Source organism: Lonchura striata, chromosome 12 (genome assembly GCF_046129695.1).
Source record: "Lonchura striata isolate bLonStr1 chromosome 12, bLonStr1.mat, whole genome shotgun sequence".
In the NCBI taxonomy this organism is placed as follows: Eukaryota; Metazoa; Chordata; class Aves; order Passeriformes; family Estrildidae; genus Lonchura; species Lonchura striata.
The window spans coordinates 21,659,759-21,678,594 of record NC_134614.1 but is presented as its reverse complement, the minus strand read 5'-3'; the positions used below and the strand labels follow the sequence as shown (position 1 = coordinate 21,678,594).

General features: G+C 43.6%; 1 protein-coding gene across 8 annotated transcripts in view; it reads right to left on the bottom strand.

Annotated features, from left to right (window-relative positions):
- Positions 1-18,836, bottom strand: part of CHL1 (cell adhesion molecule L1 like) — a 140,044-nt gene that overhangs the window by 15,191 nt on the left and 106,017 nt on the right. For all 8 annotated transcript variants that reach the window (XM_077786188.1, XM_031505903.2, XM_077786189.1 and 5 more), the window contains 13 exons: positions 14,936-15,067; positions 14,231-14,368; positions 12,773-12,884; positions 11,952-12,118; positions 10,206-10,371; positions 8,931-9,055; positions 7,087-7,188; positions 6,693-6,890; positions 5,490-5,560; positions 2,958-3,180; positions 1,634-1,749; positions 1,238-1,442; positions 886-1,008 (listed from right to left, as the gene is read on the bottom strand). In XM_077786188.1, the coding sequence (XP_077642314.1) occupies positions 886-1,008; positions 1,238-1,442; positions 1,634-1,749; positions 2,958-3,180; positions 5,490-5,560; positions 6,693-6,890; positions 7,087-7,188; positions 8,931-9,055; positions 10,206-10,371; positions 11,952-12,118; positions 12,773-12,884; positions 14,231-14,368; positions 14,936-15,067 (1,878 nt within the window). The remainder of the gene's footprint in view (positions 1-885; positions 1,009-1,237; positions 1,443-1,633; positions 1,750-2,957; positions 3,181-5,489; positions 5,561-6,692; positions 6,891-7,086; positions 7,189-8,930; positions 9,056-10,205; positions 10,372-11,951; positions 12,119-12,772; positions 12,885-14,230; positions 14,369-14,935; positions 15,068-18,836) is intronic.

Here is an 18,836-nt window from a genome sequence, read left to right as displayed (position 1 = left end):
TGGACACGAGGAAGAACTTCCCTGTGGAGTGTCAGAGTACTGGAACGTATCCCCAGCGAAGTCACCCTCACTGGGGATACTCCAGAGCCATCTGGACACATTCCTGTGCTGTGGGATGGCTGAGATGACTCTGTGTTCCCTTCCAAACTCAACAAGTCTAGAATCCTGTAAATAGATCCACTCTCTGCCCTTAATCGGCAAAAGCAAAGGGAAGATCCAGATGCAAAGGCATCTGAGCAGTTCTGCTACCAGCAGAGAGAAGTGTAAAGTACAGGGGTGATTTTTTTTTTTTTTTTTATATAATTATGGCACAGAATCATCCTTTCCACTCTCAAAGAACATGTAAAATACACTGAATTATCATCACACCACATAACTGGTGTTGTGACAGTTTGGGCTAAGTACTGGGTCTTGCCTGAGGCTGTTTTTGTTTCTCATTTCTTTCCTAGGCAGAAAGAAAGAAGTCCCCTGGTATTTGGTTGTTTTCAGTGTGATTACTCAACACCATGACTCAGGTGGTCCTTTGTGTTTCTGCTGAGGCACCTTAGCGGGGAGAAACCCACTGATATAATGTGCAGATCTACATTAATGTGGCTTCATAGAGTGATCTCATCACAATTCACTTTGTATTAAATGAGTGTCACTACAGTAAAATGCACCTACAATTTATGGGCCTTTTTAGCCACTACATTAGGTGTAATTCGCCAATATGAAATAATTGAATCAGCCCATAAATGTGGGATAGGGAATGGCAGCAGTGGGAGCTTCCATGGGAAAAAAAAAAAGCATGGAAAACTGCAGGCTGCCCTCTGGCAGCCTCTGTGCACATCACAACTGGGAATTTTCTTTAACTAATTCTGAACTCAAAGCCAACGAGGCACATACTTATCTGGTACTGCAGAATGTAGCCAGTGAGGTGGCCATTGGCTTTCTTGGGAAGTCCCCAGGACAGAGTGACTGAGTCCTTGTCAAAGTTCAGGATCCTGAGAAAACGTGGCTGTTCAGGGACTGGAAGACACAGGGATGAGCTTTCAGAGGAGAGTGAACAGGTCTGTCTCTAAAAATCCGTGTTAAATGAGGATATAATGTACCTCAACACCCACAGCTCCCTTTTGAGAGAAGGGTTCTACAAATAGTGGAGTTTTTACTATCCCCTTAAATAAGGGAATCAACTCACCTTGTCCCAAGGACAATTTCAATTTATGACCCTCCATCCCATATTTTCCTCTTGTCTTACCTCCTTCTGGAGTCTCAAACACCACAGGGGAGCTCTCAGGGCCATCTCCTCTGGAGTTGAAAGCCAAAACTGTCAAGTGGAATTCACTGAAGGGCTCCAGGCCAGGAATCATTCCAGAGTTCCTGTCTCCTACAAACGTCAGGAAATGTTTCTCTGGGTGATGCCTCTTTCCATCCAGCATGCTTCTTGTTTTCCACCAGCTGACCTGCGAGGAGATTGGGACTTCTATAATTATAGATTGTATTTGTATTGTATATTGGGATTATATTGTATGTGGGGATGAGCATGATCATGATCTCTCACCTTCCCAAAAGCAAGAGATTTCAATCTGCAATCATTGCAATCATTTGATGATTTATTCAACTACATACAAATACTGATAGAGAGATTCATAACCTTGTAGCCTCTTAAGTGCCCACGAACTCTGTCCCTCGGTATCCCAAACCAGAAGACTTGGACCAGGGTGCTGTTCACAACCTCCACCGACACGCCCGAAGGAGCAGCATCTGGAACTGTAAAAACAAAAGCCCCAGGTGTTAAAAACACTTCCAAACCCACAGATTCACACTGTTCACAGCTCCAGGGCTTGGCTTTCCAGCTCTAGCTGTGCCACTTCATACAGTCTCACTGTGGGCAAGCAAAAAGCCATTCCACCTGCATCCAGTGGGTGGAATGGGCCAATAAACATTATTTTTCTGTATTTTTCTGCTGAGGGTTGAGATACATGTGTACTGGGACACATGAATTTCTGCACCAGTATTTATGATTTCCTGTTTCAAGCAATGCTTACAGCAGTGAGAAGAATAAAAAAATGATTAACACAGCACTCAAGAAGGCAATCATAAAGGTTTTTTTTATAATCAATTTCATTTTACAACTCAGCTCATTAAACAGTAGGATTTTAATCACTGCATAACACAGAGAGCTATTACAGTGCCTGCAAAAAAGGAGGCCTTGATCCATTGACAACTAAATTGCGAGGAAGATTTTCCACTGGTAGATGCAAAATTAGACACATCACAGAGAGACAAAGAAAATAAACATGCTGTGGAGTTTCTATCTCCTCATTCTCACTATTTGCCACCCCTTCTGCACCACCAGACCTTCCTGCTCCCACCCCTGGGTGGGCAGAGGGGATTCTCCTGTCTGAGCACCACTGAGTCCATTTCCAGCACTGACACTCCACCTGGGAGCCATGGAAAACCCAGGGGCAGAAACCCAGGCTGGAGACGATGACACATTCTTCAGGGACTCATGGACAAGGTAACACCATCGCACGTGGGAACATGGCTTTGTCTGCAAATTCACTCAAACACTCAGTGCCTGCGAGTTTGTCCCTAATTGTCCAAGTATTTAACTTCTGACAGCATTAAACTGCTGGGTCAAGCCTCACAGAGCCCAGAGAATTTTTCCCTACCAAGTACAACCCGACTGCTACACTTCAGAGACTTCTCATGGACTGTGGCCTTCCAACAAGTACCCAGACTCAGCCAACAACTGAGATTAATGAGAGCACAAGTGACCTTTCCAAAAAAAACCCTTACATTCCAGCAAGCTGGAGTCCAGGCACCCAGCACGGGTCACGTCCATGCCTGATGGAGCCCATCAGGCTGAGCCCTGTCACTCCAGCAGCTTTGGGCTGCCCAATCCATCACTCCACACCTGAGCATTCTGCAGCACAAGAAACCCCCATTTTTACAGCCAAGTTCCTGCCACTCACCGTCCTCTCCTGAATATCCAATGGTGATGTTTGGTTCCGGGCCAGATCCCAAATTATTCACGGCCTGGACTTTGATCTCGTAGGGCACGAAGGTGGGCACGTTCCGCACGCTCAGGGAGTGCTTCTTCACCAGCTCCTCGTTCCAGTCGGTCTCCACACCCCGCTGCCTCCAGCTGACCTTGTACTCCAGCCCCGGCCCGTTCCTCTCCGTGGGCTTCAGTGGCTGGGGAAAAGTTAAGAGAGATCTTGTCTGCCTTTGCTGTAATCACAAACCAGCAGCCAAAGGGGAGTGGGATGGCTTTGGAATGTGTGATACAACACTGGGACAGAAAAAGGGCTAAACACCCAATCTTTGAGGTTTTGCTGTCCTTTTAATTTTAGGATGATTGGAACAACATCGTGACTTCAAGAGAAAGGAGGGTGAAAGGCTTGCATTAAAATCCAGATTAATTTCTGTCTCCTACACACATCAGGCTTTGTTTTGCCACAGGTTTTCCTGTGTGAGGTGAAACCACACGCCTTCAGCACTACTGAACTGCACAGTTTGGCATAAGGCTGTGTGTGCCTTTTAGCAGAGATAAAATTTGCATTTTATCCTAGAATTTTATGTAGCACAGCAAGTTGGGTCATTAAAATTTAGATTTGTTCTAACTACACACCAAATGGTTGAAATTACGCCTGGACATTTAATGTGCAACTGCTGGGCCACTCTGCTTTTACCAATCAGCTGGAGAATTCATCCCAGCAGGGTTTCCAGCTAATTAACATGAATTTATAAAATATTAGGAGATGTATAGCAATAGCTTGTCATGAAACATCCTCAAGATGAGTTTTTTTTCTCTGAAAATGCTCTACTTTAATTAAGAAAATTAAATAACCACCTACCCTTCCAAAAAAGCTAAACACTGGAACAGCTGTGGGTGTTTCCCACCATATAGGCTGTCTTTAATAATATTTGAATATAAGCAAATATGAAATATATAATAGCTGGTTTGTATCCAAGAGGTCTGACAGGAAATAGCATCAAATACCAGTAGAAAGTTATTCCCTTTTGATGCTCCTCATGCGCAGGGAGACCTAATTTTGGGGGATCTGCAAAAAATTCCCACTGATCTGCTCTGCTATGGGGACCTTTGGGATGTCTGAAGCAAAGGAATTGGGAGATTGGGAGATTTCTCACAGGCACCACCTCCACAGCAGATCCCAGTGAATGGGATTTGCAAGAGAAGATGTAGAAGTAAGTTTCCTCCTAAACATCTGATTTCTTGTATAGAGTTAAATTGCAGCACTGCTTGACTTTTATTTTGATCTCCCTTAAGGCTGCAAATCCTTGGCTGAAAATCTCAGTCACTAAAGCTCAGCTGGTCTCTTAATCCAAAATAGGCAGATTGACATCATTCTGCAGCCTTTGTCTGTCAGAAATAGCCTGTGCAGTGCCCAGCAGTTCCTCTGAAAAGCGCACAGGAAATGCCATGAATAAATGAATATCCTTTTTAACAACATTTTAATGATTCAACAAGATTTAACCAAGCTTTTCCATCCCATTCTCTCCTTTCAGACTCAGCTTTCACTTCCACTTTTGCTCTGTCTGAGCAGTGATTATGAAGTTTCTGGTTCTCAAAGGTGCGTTGGCCATCCCAGTATTTCCCAGTAAACATACTGGGTACTAAAACTGTGTGTTTTGTGGATTCATTAAAGTTGGAAAAGACCTCCAAGATCAAATCAAACCTTTTCTAATAGGCAGAATTTTTCTCTCCTGACCCTGGGGTAAAAATCCCATTTAAATCCAAGCCCATGGATCTTGAGGGACATCTCCTTTTGGATGCAATTCTACCCCAAACCATGACTTCCTACTGGGAAAACATTTGTTGTTCTTTGCTGGGAGCAGCAGATTGAGGAGTAAATCTCATGCAAGTTGGGTGTAATTCCAGCCTCAACAAAAACCTGCTTCCATCCACAGTTGTGGATATTTGTGCTAAATGAAGGAATACATAACTCCACTGCTGGCACAGAAGCTTGAGGCTTAAAACCCAGGAAATTTGAAGTCTGGAAACCATCCTCAAGACTTTTACATAATTCCTTTGATGCACATCACAGGCTTTGGAGTTTACACACGTTTGGAGTTTATCCACATTTCTTTAGCTCATGGTGTAAAAATTCAAGCTCACATTCTCTTGGGCAAGTGATCTCTGGCATTTTTAAACTTCCAGGCTGGAAGGACAGAAGCCATGAGCCACCCATCCCCTCCCTGGGCGTGCCTGGTAATTTTAATTGCAGAGAAGGGTAAAACCACAATTATTTGAATTAGTTTATTGCATAAAAGAGGCAGAGAAGAGCAAATTTTGGTGAATTCTCACTATGCTTTACTGGAATTCCATATTTTTTTAATATCTTCTGAAGTCAGACATAAAAAAACCAGTCTTTTGAAATAAAAATGATACTGGGGTTGAAAATGCAGAATACACATAAGTCAAATTCACCTTTCAGAAGAATAAAGGATAATTCTTATAGTATTTGCTAATCTTGCCTTACCTCCCATTTCATCACCATTTCATTGGGTTCAGAAGCTTCAACTCGGATATTCTCTGGGTTTTTATCTGGAGCTGAAACCACACAGGTGACAAGGTTAGTTTGCACATCCCATTTATTTGCATTTAGCATTTAAATGCCAGAAAGGATGGGAAATTCCCCTATTAGTGACAGACTCTTAGACAAAAAACGTTCATGAGATGAATGACTTGGATCAGCCAAGCTGATGGGACCCAAGCATATAATTTATGAAGTTTGGATTCCTAAGTGCCCCTGTTGGTTGGAGCCATCAGCTAACATGGAGCTGTGACTTTTAGATTTGAAAGCACCAGATGTGGGGGGATTATGAGGAAGAGATTTTTCTCCCTGTGGGGATAGCAAACAGAAGGTGCATCATTAGAGGTGCACACACAGCTGGAAAGCTGAAGAGGGACCTGAAATTGGTTCAAATGGGGGAAAAAAGAGAGAAAATGCCAAGGAATGCAAATGCTGTGCTGAACAGTTGGCCTCTAAAATGACTTTCAGGGAGACAACATTTTCTGCCCCAGTGAATGCTCTGTAAATGGAGATTTTTGACAAGATTAGTGCTCCTGAAAGGTTCTTTGTAAACCCAGGCCTTCAGCAGGAGCTGTTTGTCCATGAAGGTCTGCAAAGGGTGGAAAATCAACAGCATGAGGTGCTGGAAGTGTAGGAAAACTCAGCAGCGTGGCCCCCTCCCTTTGGCATCCTTGGGAATTTTATGCAGAGCAGCAAGCTGGGTCATTAAAATTTAGATTTGTTCTAACTGCACATCAAATGCTCAAAACAAGGCTTGGGCATTTGATGTGCAACTGCTGGGCTGCTCTTTTTTACCAATCACTAAAGAATTCAACCCAGAAGGGTTCCCATTTCATTAATATCTACAATATCAGAATACGGCTTGTCACGAGATATCCTCCAGCTGATTTTACCTCTCTGACTTAGTTAATACAGTCCATTTAAATAGTCCCCTGCCCCACCAAAATTACTGAGAGTTATTCCAGTCCACCAAACCATCTGAGGGGTAATTCCCACCACAGGACCTACTTTTAATAATCCCTGAGGCTGCCACTGAGCAGCGCAAACTACCTTGAACGCTCTACACCCTCTGGAGCATGGGAGGGCACAGATATTCCAAAAAAAAAGCACTGAAAATACTAATATTTAGGAAACCAGAGCCAGGTTTACCAGCTGGAGGGGTCGCATAGCGCAGGGATGGTGTGCTGGGCTGGCTCCTGCCCACGGCGTTGACGGACACCACGCGGAACTGGTAATTCACATACGGGGCCAGGGACAGCAGGGCTGTGGTGACATTCCCTGGCACTCTGCTGAGCTCCTGCCACCTCTCCGGCTCCCAGCGGTTCTCTTCAAACTCTATAATTGACTCTGGGCAGGAAAAAGGACAAAAAACAACGGAAAAATTATTTTAAAAATAACTTAGCGTGAACAGCGCGGGTGGAAATGAACTGTCATAGTAAAAGTGAGTAAATCTGGCCGTCAGCAGGGTTTGTGTCCTGTGACAACCAGGATGTAACAGAATTCTGAACAGCCCCAAAAAGTTATGCTAGAAACCTCTTCCTACCATTAACAGGGCTGTTATGGCTGGCCCCAGCTTTCCAGGAGAGTCGAACGCTCCGGTTTTGGTTTTCTGAGAGCTGGAGGTCTTCTGGTGGGTCAGGAACATCTGAGAAATAAAGAAGTGTCATGAGCACAGCAAGGTATTTCTGTTTGTCCTGGCATCTTCCAGGGTGTTGGAACAGCACAGTCAGTCAAGATGGTGGTGAAATGTGGATATTCTCAGGTCAGTCAGAGATAAAAGAGAAATATTCCTGCCAGGCTAAGACTGAGAAGAAGTCCAAGAGGAATGTAAACAATCAATTATCTTACTTTCTGTTCATATTGTTTATAGATATGTTCTGCCACATTGACCTAAGTCCAGTGTACCAGTCAGGTGAAATATTTTTCTCCAAGACCAATGGAATTAATGATCACGATGTTCTCTATAAAAGAGAGCAGTGTTTATATTTGGATTATTTTTCATTTTCTTTTTATTTTTTTCCCCATTTCTCTTGTATCTTGGAAAATATCAGGAAAACACAGTTTAATCTGCAGGCACGTTTCTGCTCTATCCTCGGAGTACAGCTGTTTAAAATTCAATATATTAATTTCAAGATGGTGATGGTGCATCTTAAATATTCTCACTCCTCTACCAAATAAATACTTAGAATTATTCTAATAGAATATTTATTTTACTCTTAGTTGCCCCAATCTGATGTCTCTATTTAGTTCTTCAGTCAGCCTACCAGTCCTTGACTGCAAAATCCTGAATTTTTCACTTGGAAAATAAGATGTAGTTAATTCACCAAGACCTTTCTCATATGCAATGAACAAGGGAAAAGAGCACAAAACTGTTTTTCTTATTCTGCAAAGCACCTTTTTAAAAAGCAATAAAATGCTTTATGAAATTTTCATAAGTGAAGTAACGAATAATCTACAAACATTTTGAATTATGCAGCACTGAAGGACACACCACCATAAATAATGTGCACAGCATCTTCCTAATTTACTATTTACTGAAAAATATCACTCCTTTAAAGTGGAAAAACATCTTGAAGGGCAGATTGACTTATTTCTTGCTGCAATCACTGCCAGCAATAAAAAAACATGTAAAATGAAGCAAAAATAAATGTAATTAAAATTATGCAAAGCTGTTAGAGAATCATAAAATCACAAAATGTGTTGGAAAGAACCTTACAAATTATCTAATTCCAGCCCCCTGCCATGGGTAGGGAGATTTTCACTTAGACCAGGCTGGCCAAAATTGTGACCACAAAGCAGAATTTTGGCTGCTGCCCTTGGACACAGAGCTCTATAAGTTAATTCCAACTCTTAATTCCAAGGGGTCCTTCAGGGAGGGATGCAGGTGGTGAGGATGCTCTCAGAAGGCCAAGCTTCAGACCCACGGGGGTCCAGGCTCTTCTCTGCTCCTTGCCCCTGGACGATCTTTCACGTTCAGGTTCACAGATAGAATTAATTCCATTTAGGTGCTTAACTCGCACTGATCTTCTGAGGAGCTGCACAACCAAATATTGGTCTGAAGGCCTTCAAAAAACAGCCCAATTCTTGTGAAGGACTGGCCAAAGGCTTCAAAGCAGCAGCAGAAACATTCTTAGTATGTTCTCACACCTTCCAGCCTGGGCAATTCCTGCAGCCACTGAACTGAGGCAAAAATGCTGCCTCATCTTACTACACCAACAATGCAAATAAATCGAGTTTGTGTCAGCATCACCATTCCCAGAGATAAGGGACAGCACAGCTGAGCTTAAGGAGTGAGAGACTGTGAAATTGGGTTATTGAGGCTCTGTGAAAAGAAGCAAATAAGTGTGCTGCAGTGGCAATTCCTGCTGCAAGGAAAATCAACCTTACCCAGAACGATCAGCTGTGTCTCAGCCTCAGCAGAGTCCAGGGCAGTGCTGGCCACACACCTGTAAACCCCCTGATCCTCCAGGAGCACACTGGAGATGAACAGGGTATCCCTGTCCAGAATTATCCTGCAGGGCAAAAAAAGAAAAAAAAATATAGGTAATAAGGATGATAAAAATATGTAAGATGAGTATGACACATAAATGTTGCTCTCTGAAAAATTGTTCAGAATAGAACTTGGCATGTTCATTAAATGTTGCACACTGGACCTGCTACATTAAAATGGAATTGTGGCTCTGCTCTACACTGTGCTGAGGAGTTTTATTTGTATTTTCTGGCAATTTAGCCTCCGTGGCTGGAGGTTGGCCTGTCAATCCTGCTCTGAAAAGAAGCACATTGACATGCACTAGATGATCTGGGCCATAGGATTTTGGCACGTCATTAATGAGACCAATATATGGGGTTTATGATAGAATTGTTGAAAGGTTGAGGGAAACTGAGCATTCCCAAGGCATTTGTATCATGTCAAAAGCACCAGGGAAGCTGCCAAGGATCCAAGGCCGTGGGCTCCATGGCAGACATGGAGTTTCCATGGCACTGCCTCACCATCCTACGAGGGCTCAGCGGGGTTTTCAGCCTCCCCAGTATTTAGGAAATATCTCTCTCCTGTGGTAATTAATAAAGACATCTGATTTGCCCCTGTGGGACTCCTCTGTAGAATAAAGGCTGAGCTCCAGTCCCCTGAGGTCAATGAAAACCCAAAAATAGGGCAAAATTCAGCCTGCAAATCCTAAACTCATATGTAGGAAAGATTCACGGCAGAATCCCTGAAATCTGTTTGCCATCACTTCAACATTGCAAAGACTTTGCTTTGACCAAATAAGTGCAAACTGTAAGAAAATCCTGGTTCCACTGAAGTGGAGAAACAACCTTCACTGGGGTCAGGGTTGTGTTCTTGGGTTGGGCCAACATTTATATTATACATAAATATATATATATATATATGTAATGTATATATTAACATATAACTTTATATTCTGCTATGATGGCAGCAGAGTTAATAAACCCAAACCCATTTGGCTCAAAACTCACACTGCTGCATTTATATTTAGATGTGTATAAAATGCAGATCTACTCCCGTATCGCATGAAGAACTCTTTGCAGACATAAATTTGCATTTCAAGCTATTAAGGCTCATGTTTAATGGAGCTCCAGCTCCAGCACCACACCAGATTATCCAGCTGAGATCAAGAACAGCCTTGTTCCTTCCCCACTCACCTGCCACCTTCCGTGCTGTTGACTGGCAGCTCATCTCCATCCTTCCTCCAGGATAATTTAAAACTGTGTTTCAAGTGGGAATCATACTCAGCCTGGCATTTCAATAAAATGGAATGTGATTTCAGCACTCGGGGGTTCTTCGGAGTAACAACAAGTTTTGTAGCATCTGATTGATCACAGAAAAACACTTTGATTAGGTGAGATAGGGGCTATTATATCAAATTTTCACCAAGCACTTCATCTACACAAATCAACTTCAGGAGCAAAAATCATGTCTATTTTTGTCATATATATAAACATTTCAAGTCAAGGATGGTGGGGTTTGAAATAGACATTTGCCAGGATTTCTGTTTTTTTAATCTTGAAACATTTTTTTTATTTTCAAACATTTTTTTTCTTGAAATATTTTTTAGTTCACTCCAAACCAAAGAGCTCCAGAAAAAAAAAAAAACCACAAAAAAAAAAAAAAAAAAGGTACAGGTGAAAATCCTTGTTAGCAGCTTGTCATGAAATGGATGATAAAAAAAAAAAAAAAAAAGCTTGAATATTATTTTTATGTCTAATTGCCATTTGAAATAAGCTTTGGCAATGATCCAAGAAAAACTACAAGCCTATTAAAGTCAAGTGAGAAAAAATTATTGCAATCAAGTTTGTTCTTTTAATTGACTATAATCTGAATGCAGAAACAGATGAATAAGTAAGAAGAAAGCGCTAAGCTGAATTTATTTCTGCAGTGAAATGTTGCTCTGTGAGATTTTCATTGTACATTTTCATGTTTATTACCACTGTAAAATTCCCAAAGCCAATGGAGTGGGTGGAAATGGAACACAAAGAATGGGCTTTTTCCTCAAGTTTGTCACAGCAAACCTACATCAGAGAGCTTTGCTAATTGAGTATTTAAGTGGGGTTTTTTTTGTTGTTGTTGTTTTTTTAATTGGCAAGCCCTAAATCCTAAGCAAATTTGTAGAAAGCCCACTAAATGCCACCTGTGTGCCCAACAGGAGCTGCCCACTGCCACCACACCCTCCAGGGAAAACCCCTCCTGCCAGCCAACCACACAAACCCCTTAAAGCAGAGCTGCAGCACAAGGGATGGATCTCAAATTTCAAAGTAAACGCATCTGAGGATTTTTATTTGCCCTGTTTAAAAATATTTATCAACAAAACAGGCAAAACCCAGTGCAAAGTCCTTCAGCCAGCAGCACCCTGCAACGTGTTTGGTGCCCAGTGTGGGAGTTACCCAGTTTGGGATGTGCATTCTGATCAACAGATCAGGAAGGAATTTTAGGGAAAGGAATCCCACAGCTGAGGGAGGAGCAGGAACACATCTGGATCAACAAGGACCCCACCAAGCCCAGGAGCACAGGGAAGGCTCCCAAGGGTCAGCCAAGAGCCTGCCCTGAGTGTAACAGGGCAGTGACAAAAAGGAGGCAAAATCCTTTCAAGATAATGTGTAAATGCAAATTTTTGGTGGCTTGTGCACCTTCTGCAAGCATCCAGAAGTAAATGAGCACCATGTGAGAAATCCAGCTGAAAAATTGGGACTGTTTTAAGGGCTCATCTATATATGAGACCTGTGACAATTTCAGGTTGTAATATCCAGAAAATTCCTAAAGTCACAGAATAAATCTGTACCCAGGACCGAATATTCACTACTTCCTGAAAAACATAAAATCTTAGCATAAAATACATAAAAATTGTCATAAAATCTTAGCAGCTGTGAAAGATTTTTTTTTTCTTTTCTCACCTCTTATATCCAGATTAGCAGTGATTGCTCTTTTCCCCACAGAATTTGCAGCCCAGCAGGCATAGGACCCCGAATCCTCTTTTTTTGCATCCCTGATCTCCAGGGTGCCGTTCTTGTTTAACTCGTAGCGAAATGTTGACAGGGGCTCTATGCTGTCATCCTTAGTCCTAAAGGTGATAAAAACAGGCCTGGGTTACTGCAGGAAGAGTTAGTTCATGGTTAGGGGTTATTGCAGGGGAATTTTAGGACTCAGCTTTGCCACTGAGCAATTAAAGACAGAATTAGTGAGATAATTTATGCACATGAAGCAAATCATAATGGGACTTAAGAGTCCTGCACACCAAACCCACAGGGACAGAGCCTAAAAAATTCTTTAAAATACTCTGTCTTTAATCTACAGCTGCCACCTGCAATTTTATTGCACCTGTCAGCTGCTGTGACAATCCTGTGATTTCCAGGCCTATGGAAACATGTCCAGGCAAATGTGTTTTTTAAGTCGCTGCATTTCCACTTCAATAGTGTGCCCAAAATTGAAGGGTTGCCAACATTAAACTGACAAAGCTGCAGCAGGATTTGGCTATAAACAGCATGGTTTTGCTTAATGTATAGCCTGGCATTTGTCTCAAACAGGTAATGGGGACTTCCAGGAAATCTTTTTTTCCAAACCAATTCTTCAGAATTCTTGAAAGCGCATTTAAACACAGATAATTTGAATTATATAGTTTTGTTGCAAATTTATATTCTTAGCTCTGTAGAAATAGCAACTAGCAGACTTTTCAAACTTGTTTCACATGAAAAAAAAACAATTCCCAGTATCCTACCATCTGACATCTGCTGCAGGTGAGGCAAAGATATCGCAGTGCAGGAAGGCGCTGTAACCCACGACCGTGGCGTAGTTTTCCTCATCTGGGGTCAGTATCAGGGGGGCAATATCTGCAGGAGAGAATTCAGGGTGAGCAGCACTGCATTTCAGAATTAGGAACATAAATACTGGCCCTGCATGCTGCCCTTTTCCAGCAAGGGTGAGAGGCTGGGGTGTTTAATGGGAATTTCACATCTGTTTGGAAGAGTTGCCCTGAGCAGCTGAGCTCTCTGAAGCTTCACTGACAGACATAACAGGGGTTTCCTGCTGGACATGTCAGAAATTGAAACATCCAGGAGAGAAAATAGACCCAGTTCTGCTGCCTCCAGAGATGTTTTTTATTGACTAAATTACCCTCACTCGCTTTCTTCAAGGAACAGACTGAGCATCACAACTGAAATCAAAGATTAAAAACACACTTAATAATTCAAAACCAGTGTTGTGGTCACAAGTCAGTCCCCAGTGGTTTCACTGTGTTTGAATTCAAGTTTTTGAGCCCAGCCACAACCACATTTTTAAAATATATCAAAGCTCAGGGGTGCCTGTGCTAAGCACATAACACTGCCCATGATAAAAACTGTGGCATCAATCTGGACATTTCTTAAAATCTGGGGCCAGTACAAAGGAACCATGAGATGTTCATGACAAGGCAAAGAAACCATGGAACCCAAAGGAACCATGAGGAACCATGAGATGGTGACAACCCCGAGGCTGCTCTGAGGATTCAGCTTGGGTTGTTGATGTGCTCTCTGGGAGGGGACAGCCCAGGGTGTCAGAGCCCAGCACATCCCTCTGGCTGCCCTGGCTGGCTCCAGACCCTGGCAGGGGCTCAGAGACCTTGGCACGAACTCAAAAACACCTGTGGCTTTGATTTTAGCCCGTGGAAAAAGCTGCCAACTCTGTATGAGGAATTACAAGCCACAAGGGTTTGAGCAGTGTGGGAGTTGAGTTAACACAGGGTGGAAAAGTAGAAATCTGGGATTTTTAGAATGGGGTTCAAGGGAGTACAAGATGGAGGGATTTGGGTGTGTCTTGGCCTTCTTTCCCTTTGTCTTGTCCTCCATGTCTTGGTGTGATGGTGGCACTTTTTTATTGGTTTAAGGTAGAGATTCACAGTCTAACATAGATGATGGAAATTGGTAATAAATTGCAAACACAGACATCTAGTTTTGAGTCTATAATGTGGGAGCTGCCCAAGGCTCACAGCAGACTGCCATGGCCTCCTTGCTAGCCAGAGCTGGGCAGGTCTGAGAAAGAATGTTCAGAGAGAAGAAATAAACAACCTTGAAAGCACAATTGGAGCATTCCAGGCTCCTTCTTTGGCTGCATCAGGCCAGGCAAGCAAAGACTCTTTTTGATCTCTCCTGGGGTCATCCTGACCATCAGAACCCCAAGAGAAATGGACACGGGGACTCACTGAGGACATTGATGTTGGCGCTGGCCAGGATGGTGCCGTGCTTGTTGGTGGCCTCGCACTGGAACACGGCGCTGTCCTGCAGCTGCAGGTTGGTCAGGCTGATCTCCCTGGTGGAGATTCTCCCTCGGAAGGTCCTGCCTGGAAAACACCAGATTGTTTCAGGAACACCGTGACTGGGGAGCTCCCAGGCTCTCCTCACTGCTCGGAAGTCAAAGGAAAGAACATCTTGAGGATCCAACCAAGACTGTGCAAAGAGCCGGTGAGTTCCAGGGCTCTGCCTTTGTCAGCAGTCCCATGGCTTGAGGAACGAACTCCAGAGCACCAAATTCCAGCAAATTCACCTCAGAGACTTTGTGAAATTATAATAATAATAATACTGCTACACCAGTGCTCCCCAGCCACCTGGGCTTACTCCAAAGCACAAAGGAGCCCTCAAGCTGTCCCAGATCCCCAAAAGATGGGAGAGTTACAGGGCAGCACCTCAAAGGTACCACAGCTCCACATGTGCAGTGTTCACCACCACCCTCTTCAAGAATCCTATTTAAATATTAGTTTATTTAAGTAAATAAACAATTCATATCTAAAGGGGTGCCACACCAGACATCACTCAGCGTGTTAGGACTTGTGGGTCCCCCCAAACTGGGTGCTACAGAGGCACACCCCACCTGGGCAGGGCCTGGAGGAGCAGCCTGGCTCTGCACATACCATCGATGGGCATCCCGTTGAGCTTCCACTGGATGCTGGGCTCGGGGTTCCCGATGGCCTCGCACAGCAGCACCAGGTTTGCCCCCACGCTGTAGACCCCACCTTCGGGCTTCTTCAGCCACTGGGGAGGCTCTGGGGAAAGAGACACAGCAGGGATCAGTTGATGCCTTTTGGGACTACCTAAGGATAGAGGCCAGACAGAATTAAGGGAATAAAAAGTTGTTCTATTTATTGCAGGGCCTTCAGGTACATTTAGGACAGCCCCAGGGCTACACCCAAAAATAGATGATGGGTCACAGTTTTCACATTTTTATAAGTTCGGTCCATTTGCATATTGGGGGTGAATCTGCCAATTCCAGCTGCAGCTAATGAAGTCACTGACCCCAGGTTTGCTCCCCCAACTCACTTTTGTTCCCATCTCTCTGGCCTGAGGCAGTGAGGGGTCCTTGACTGCCAGGCCTGGAGAGGAATTGTTGTGTCTGCCCCAAATGGGAAGCAGCAGCTCACACTGTGTGTGGAGTTTGGAGTTACACACTAAAGAACTGCAGGAGTACAAACAGATGGGAAATAGAGAAGCTGAAATCCTGAGGCACCACAGCCACAGCCCAGCGTGTGCCTCTGCTGTTGCTGGAATTCTCCAGGAGATGGCAAACGCCACCAACACTTCCCAGCAGCTGCTCACAGCCCATCCATCCTGCAGCTGAGCTGGATTCCTTGTATTTCCCATGTAAAGGAAAGGTAAAATTAGCATCAGCACAGGCCAGTCCTGTCCTGGTGGGTGTCAGGCAGGCTGGGGGAATGGGCAGCCTTCATCCAAGTGGGAAACGAATGGACAGGGGAGGGAGAAGCTGGGAAGGAGGGAATGGGTCAGCATTTCCACCAGGACCCTCAGATGTGATTGTGAGCTATGATTTAAGGTAAGGCAATTGCAGCAAGACAAACAAGGTGGGAATATCCATCCAGCTCGAATTCCCTTCTCCAGGCACGAGCAAGTGGCTCCCATCACCTTCCCTGGGAGCTGACAGAGCTCCAGGACAGCACTGATCCACCTCCGGTCCACCTGCCCCTCTCCCTTGCGCTGAGGAAATGCACCATCACCTTGATTTTCTGTTTCCCCGTGGTGTATTCAGACCAGAGACTGATCCCCAACACATTTAGGAATAGTAAAACATTCTCCCATCGCTGGGGATGCCACAGGGTGGTGGTAGAGGAGCAGCCATGCGCTGCTGCATCCCCGTGCTCTCCTTTCCCAGCTGTTCCAGGGGAGCTCTGGGAAAACTCTGCTCTGCAGAGCAGCCCCTGAGCATCAGGCACCCAAACCTCGTGTGGAACAGACCTCCATAATGAGGGAAGGGAAATGAAGGGGAGAAAAAGGGAATTCATCTCATAAATGCTTAATTCTGACTGAACGCTGGTCCCTGAGCTCCCAGTGGGCAGCCTCAACCCAAAACACAGCTTTGAATTCATCATTTCCCCTTGAAAGGCACCAAATTTAGAGATTTTAACACCAGACCTGCCACTGCCTCTTCTGCAAGTGCTGGGAAGATCATGGGGCCTCTTTCCCTATTAAAGAGGTGAGCTAATGTAGGGAAAACCTGAGGATTCATTAGTTAATGCTCATAAAATGCTTTGAAGATTAATGGAGCTGCTGCCTGCTAATACAGCAACAGATGCTATCAGTGAGATATGCTAAAGCAAAACACCACTGCTTACATTCACACAGATATTTAAAAAAAAAACACCCCTAAAGTGGGGTGCATTTCAACACCCAGACCAGCATTCCCACAGGAGAGCACCCAGGAATGGTTTAATTAACATATAAGGACTAAAGCCAAATTCAAACCACTAAAACTTATTTAAAATGATAAAATCATCCTGCTTCCTTCACACAGCAGGGATTTTTCTACCAGCATCCTCACTCAGTGCTTCTTCCCATCCCACAGTGACATGACCACATCTGTTAAGCTTCCTGGTATTTGGCTCCAGGGAAAAACTCTGCAAACACCAGAATATTTTGGGTTTGCAGATCTTTTTCCTTCTCTTTCATATAAACCATGGTTTCATCAGGAAAAGATGAATCAAAGAAGTGTAGCAGTCCTGATTAAATTGCTGGTTTGGAATTTTTCCTCTAAATCTGTCACAAACTGAGATGGATATTTCCTCAGTTTGGAGACACCCGGCACAGGCTGAATAAAAACCACCTGAAGGATCTCTTCCTGTCTCCACCTGTGCCCAAACTCTGGAGCTCTGAGCTGATATTTGATGTCTCTGCTCTCCTTTCTCAGCACTGGAATTGCTATGGGTGCTCCAAGGAAGTGAAGAGGCTGTGAAGTCAGAGGCAATAAGATTTTGCCAGGTGTGAAATGCAATTTCACAGAAAGGCTGAAGAACCTCTTTTCCACGTGGCAGATGTGCTACACTGCTTAAATATACAAAATATAACAAAATGTTCACAAATTTTTAGCAGTTACAAAATGCAGGGGTTGGATAATCAAATAGTTAATCTGGAATGGCAAATATTTCCTCATTTATTCTTCCTGGTAAGAGTTATCGACTGATTAATGTTCTTATGGGAAATACTGACAGAACCAGAAATGAAAGGGATCAAAAATGGGCATCTCCAGCAGAGCAGGATCATCTGCAGCTAAAATACTCAGAAAGGATCCAAACCTTCCCCTCAGCCTCTCCCACTGTGTTTTCCCCATGAGCAGAACAATTTTGGGATATCTAATCAGCTTCTGCCTTGCTGCAGTTTAACTCTCCCCTGGCTTCCATCACCCCCAGTGAACTTGGTAGAGAATCTTCCATTCCTCTGAAGGCTGTTGTGCATTCCCCAGATGTAATTTCTCCTAAATTAAAGATACCTGTATTTTTTACCCCAAATGCCATGATTTTGAGCCTTGTGACCACCTCTACCACCTTCTCCTGACCTTTCCTGCAGAAGGTGAAGTTGTAAATCTGCTTACTTGAGGTGAGACCTTCTCAGTTCTCAGCAGGCTCTTACAACAACACTTTCCCTTCTATTTTCCAGGATGATTTTTGCCTTTTCTGCCAGACTAACACTTCCCAGAGGTGCACCTCTTAACATCCAGTGGATAAACCCAAGGAGGCATTTCCCAGCCTGTGCTGATGAGGCCAACCAGTGCTGCCTGCTGTGAACTGCTCTGTGCTTGTGCTTACTGAATCCATCCTTTTTATCCCAATTTGTCAAGTTCTCTCCAAGTTTTCCTCCCAAAGGCTGGGAATCCATCCCACCCCAGGGCCAGCAGCAGCTGCTGTTGCCACCTTGGGCTCTGCATCCCTCTTGGAGCAATTTTCCAGTGAAACAGAAAGCATGAGCCTGATTAAAACACCCAGTTCTGCTTCTGCTTCCCATTAATTTAATCTCTTTTCTTTTGCTCTGGATGAGTAATAAAAGTATTACGAGACATAACTGCAAAGCCCTTAGCTATTACATTATTACTATAATTAATCATTATATTGTAACAATTATTTCTGTTAAACCCCACCTAGGAGCCTCAGTCGAGATCAAAGTAACTTTAGATCATTATGATCCTGCAAGATCTGGAGGTTATGTTTTAATTTTCTTTCAGGTTTGGTGAACTACAGACAACAACCAAATAAACACTTGAAGTCAAAACAATTTGTAGGCTTCCTTTGCTATTTTTTGAAAAAATAATTCTCTCTCATTTTAATAACAACAGTGGGGTTTTTGTGTCTGCTCAGGTATTCCAGGCTACACCTTCCCTTGCAAAGAGAGATTAAAATGCTCAAACAGTCAAGCAATTTGCTTGCTGAATATTTTCATATGTTTGGTAATGATTGCCTGAATCTTTGCCCTCGGACTTGGCAGGATTAGGAAGTGGGCTGCATGCAAATACCATTAAAACTGGTATTTAAA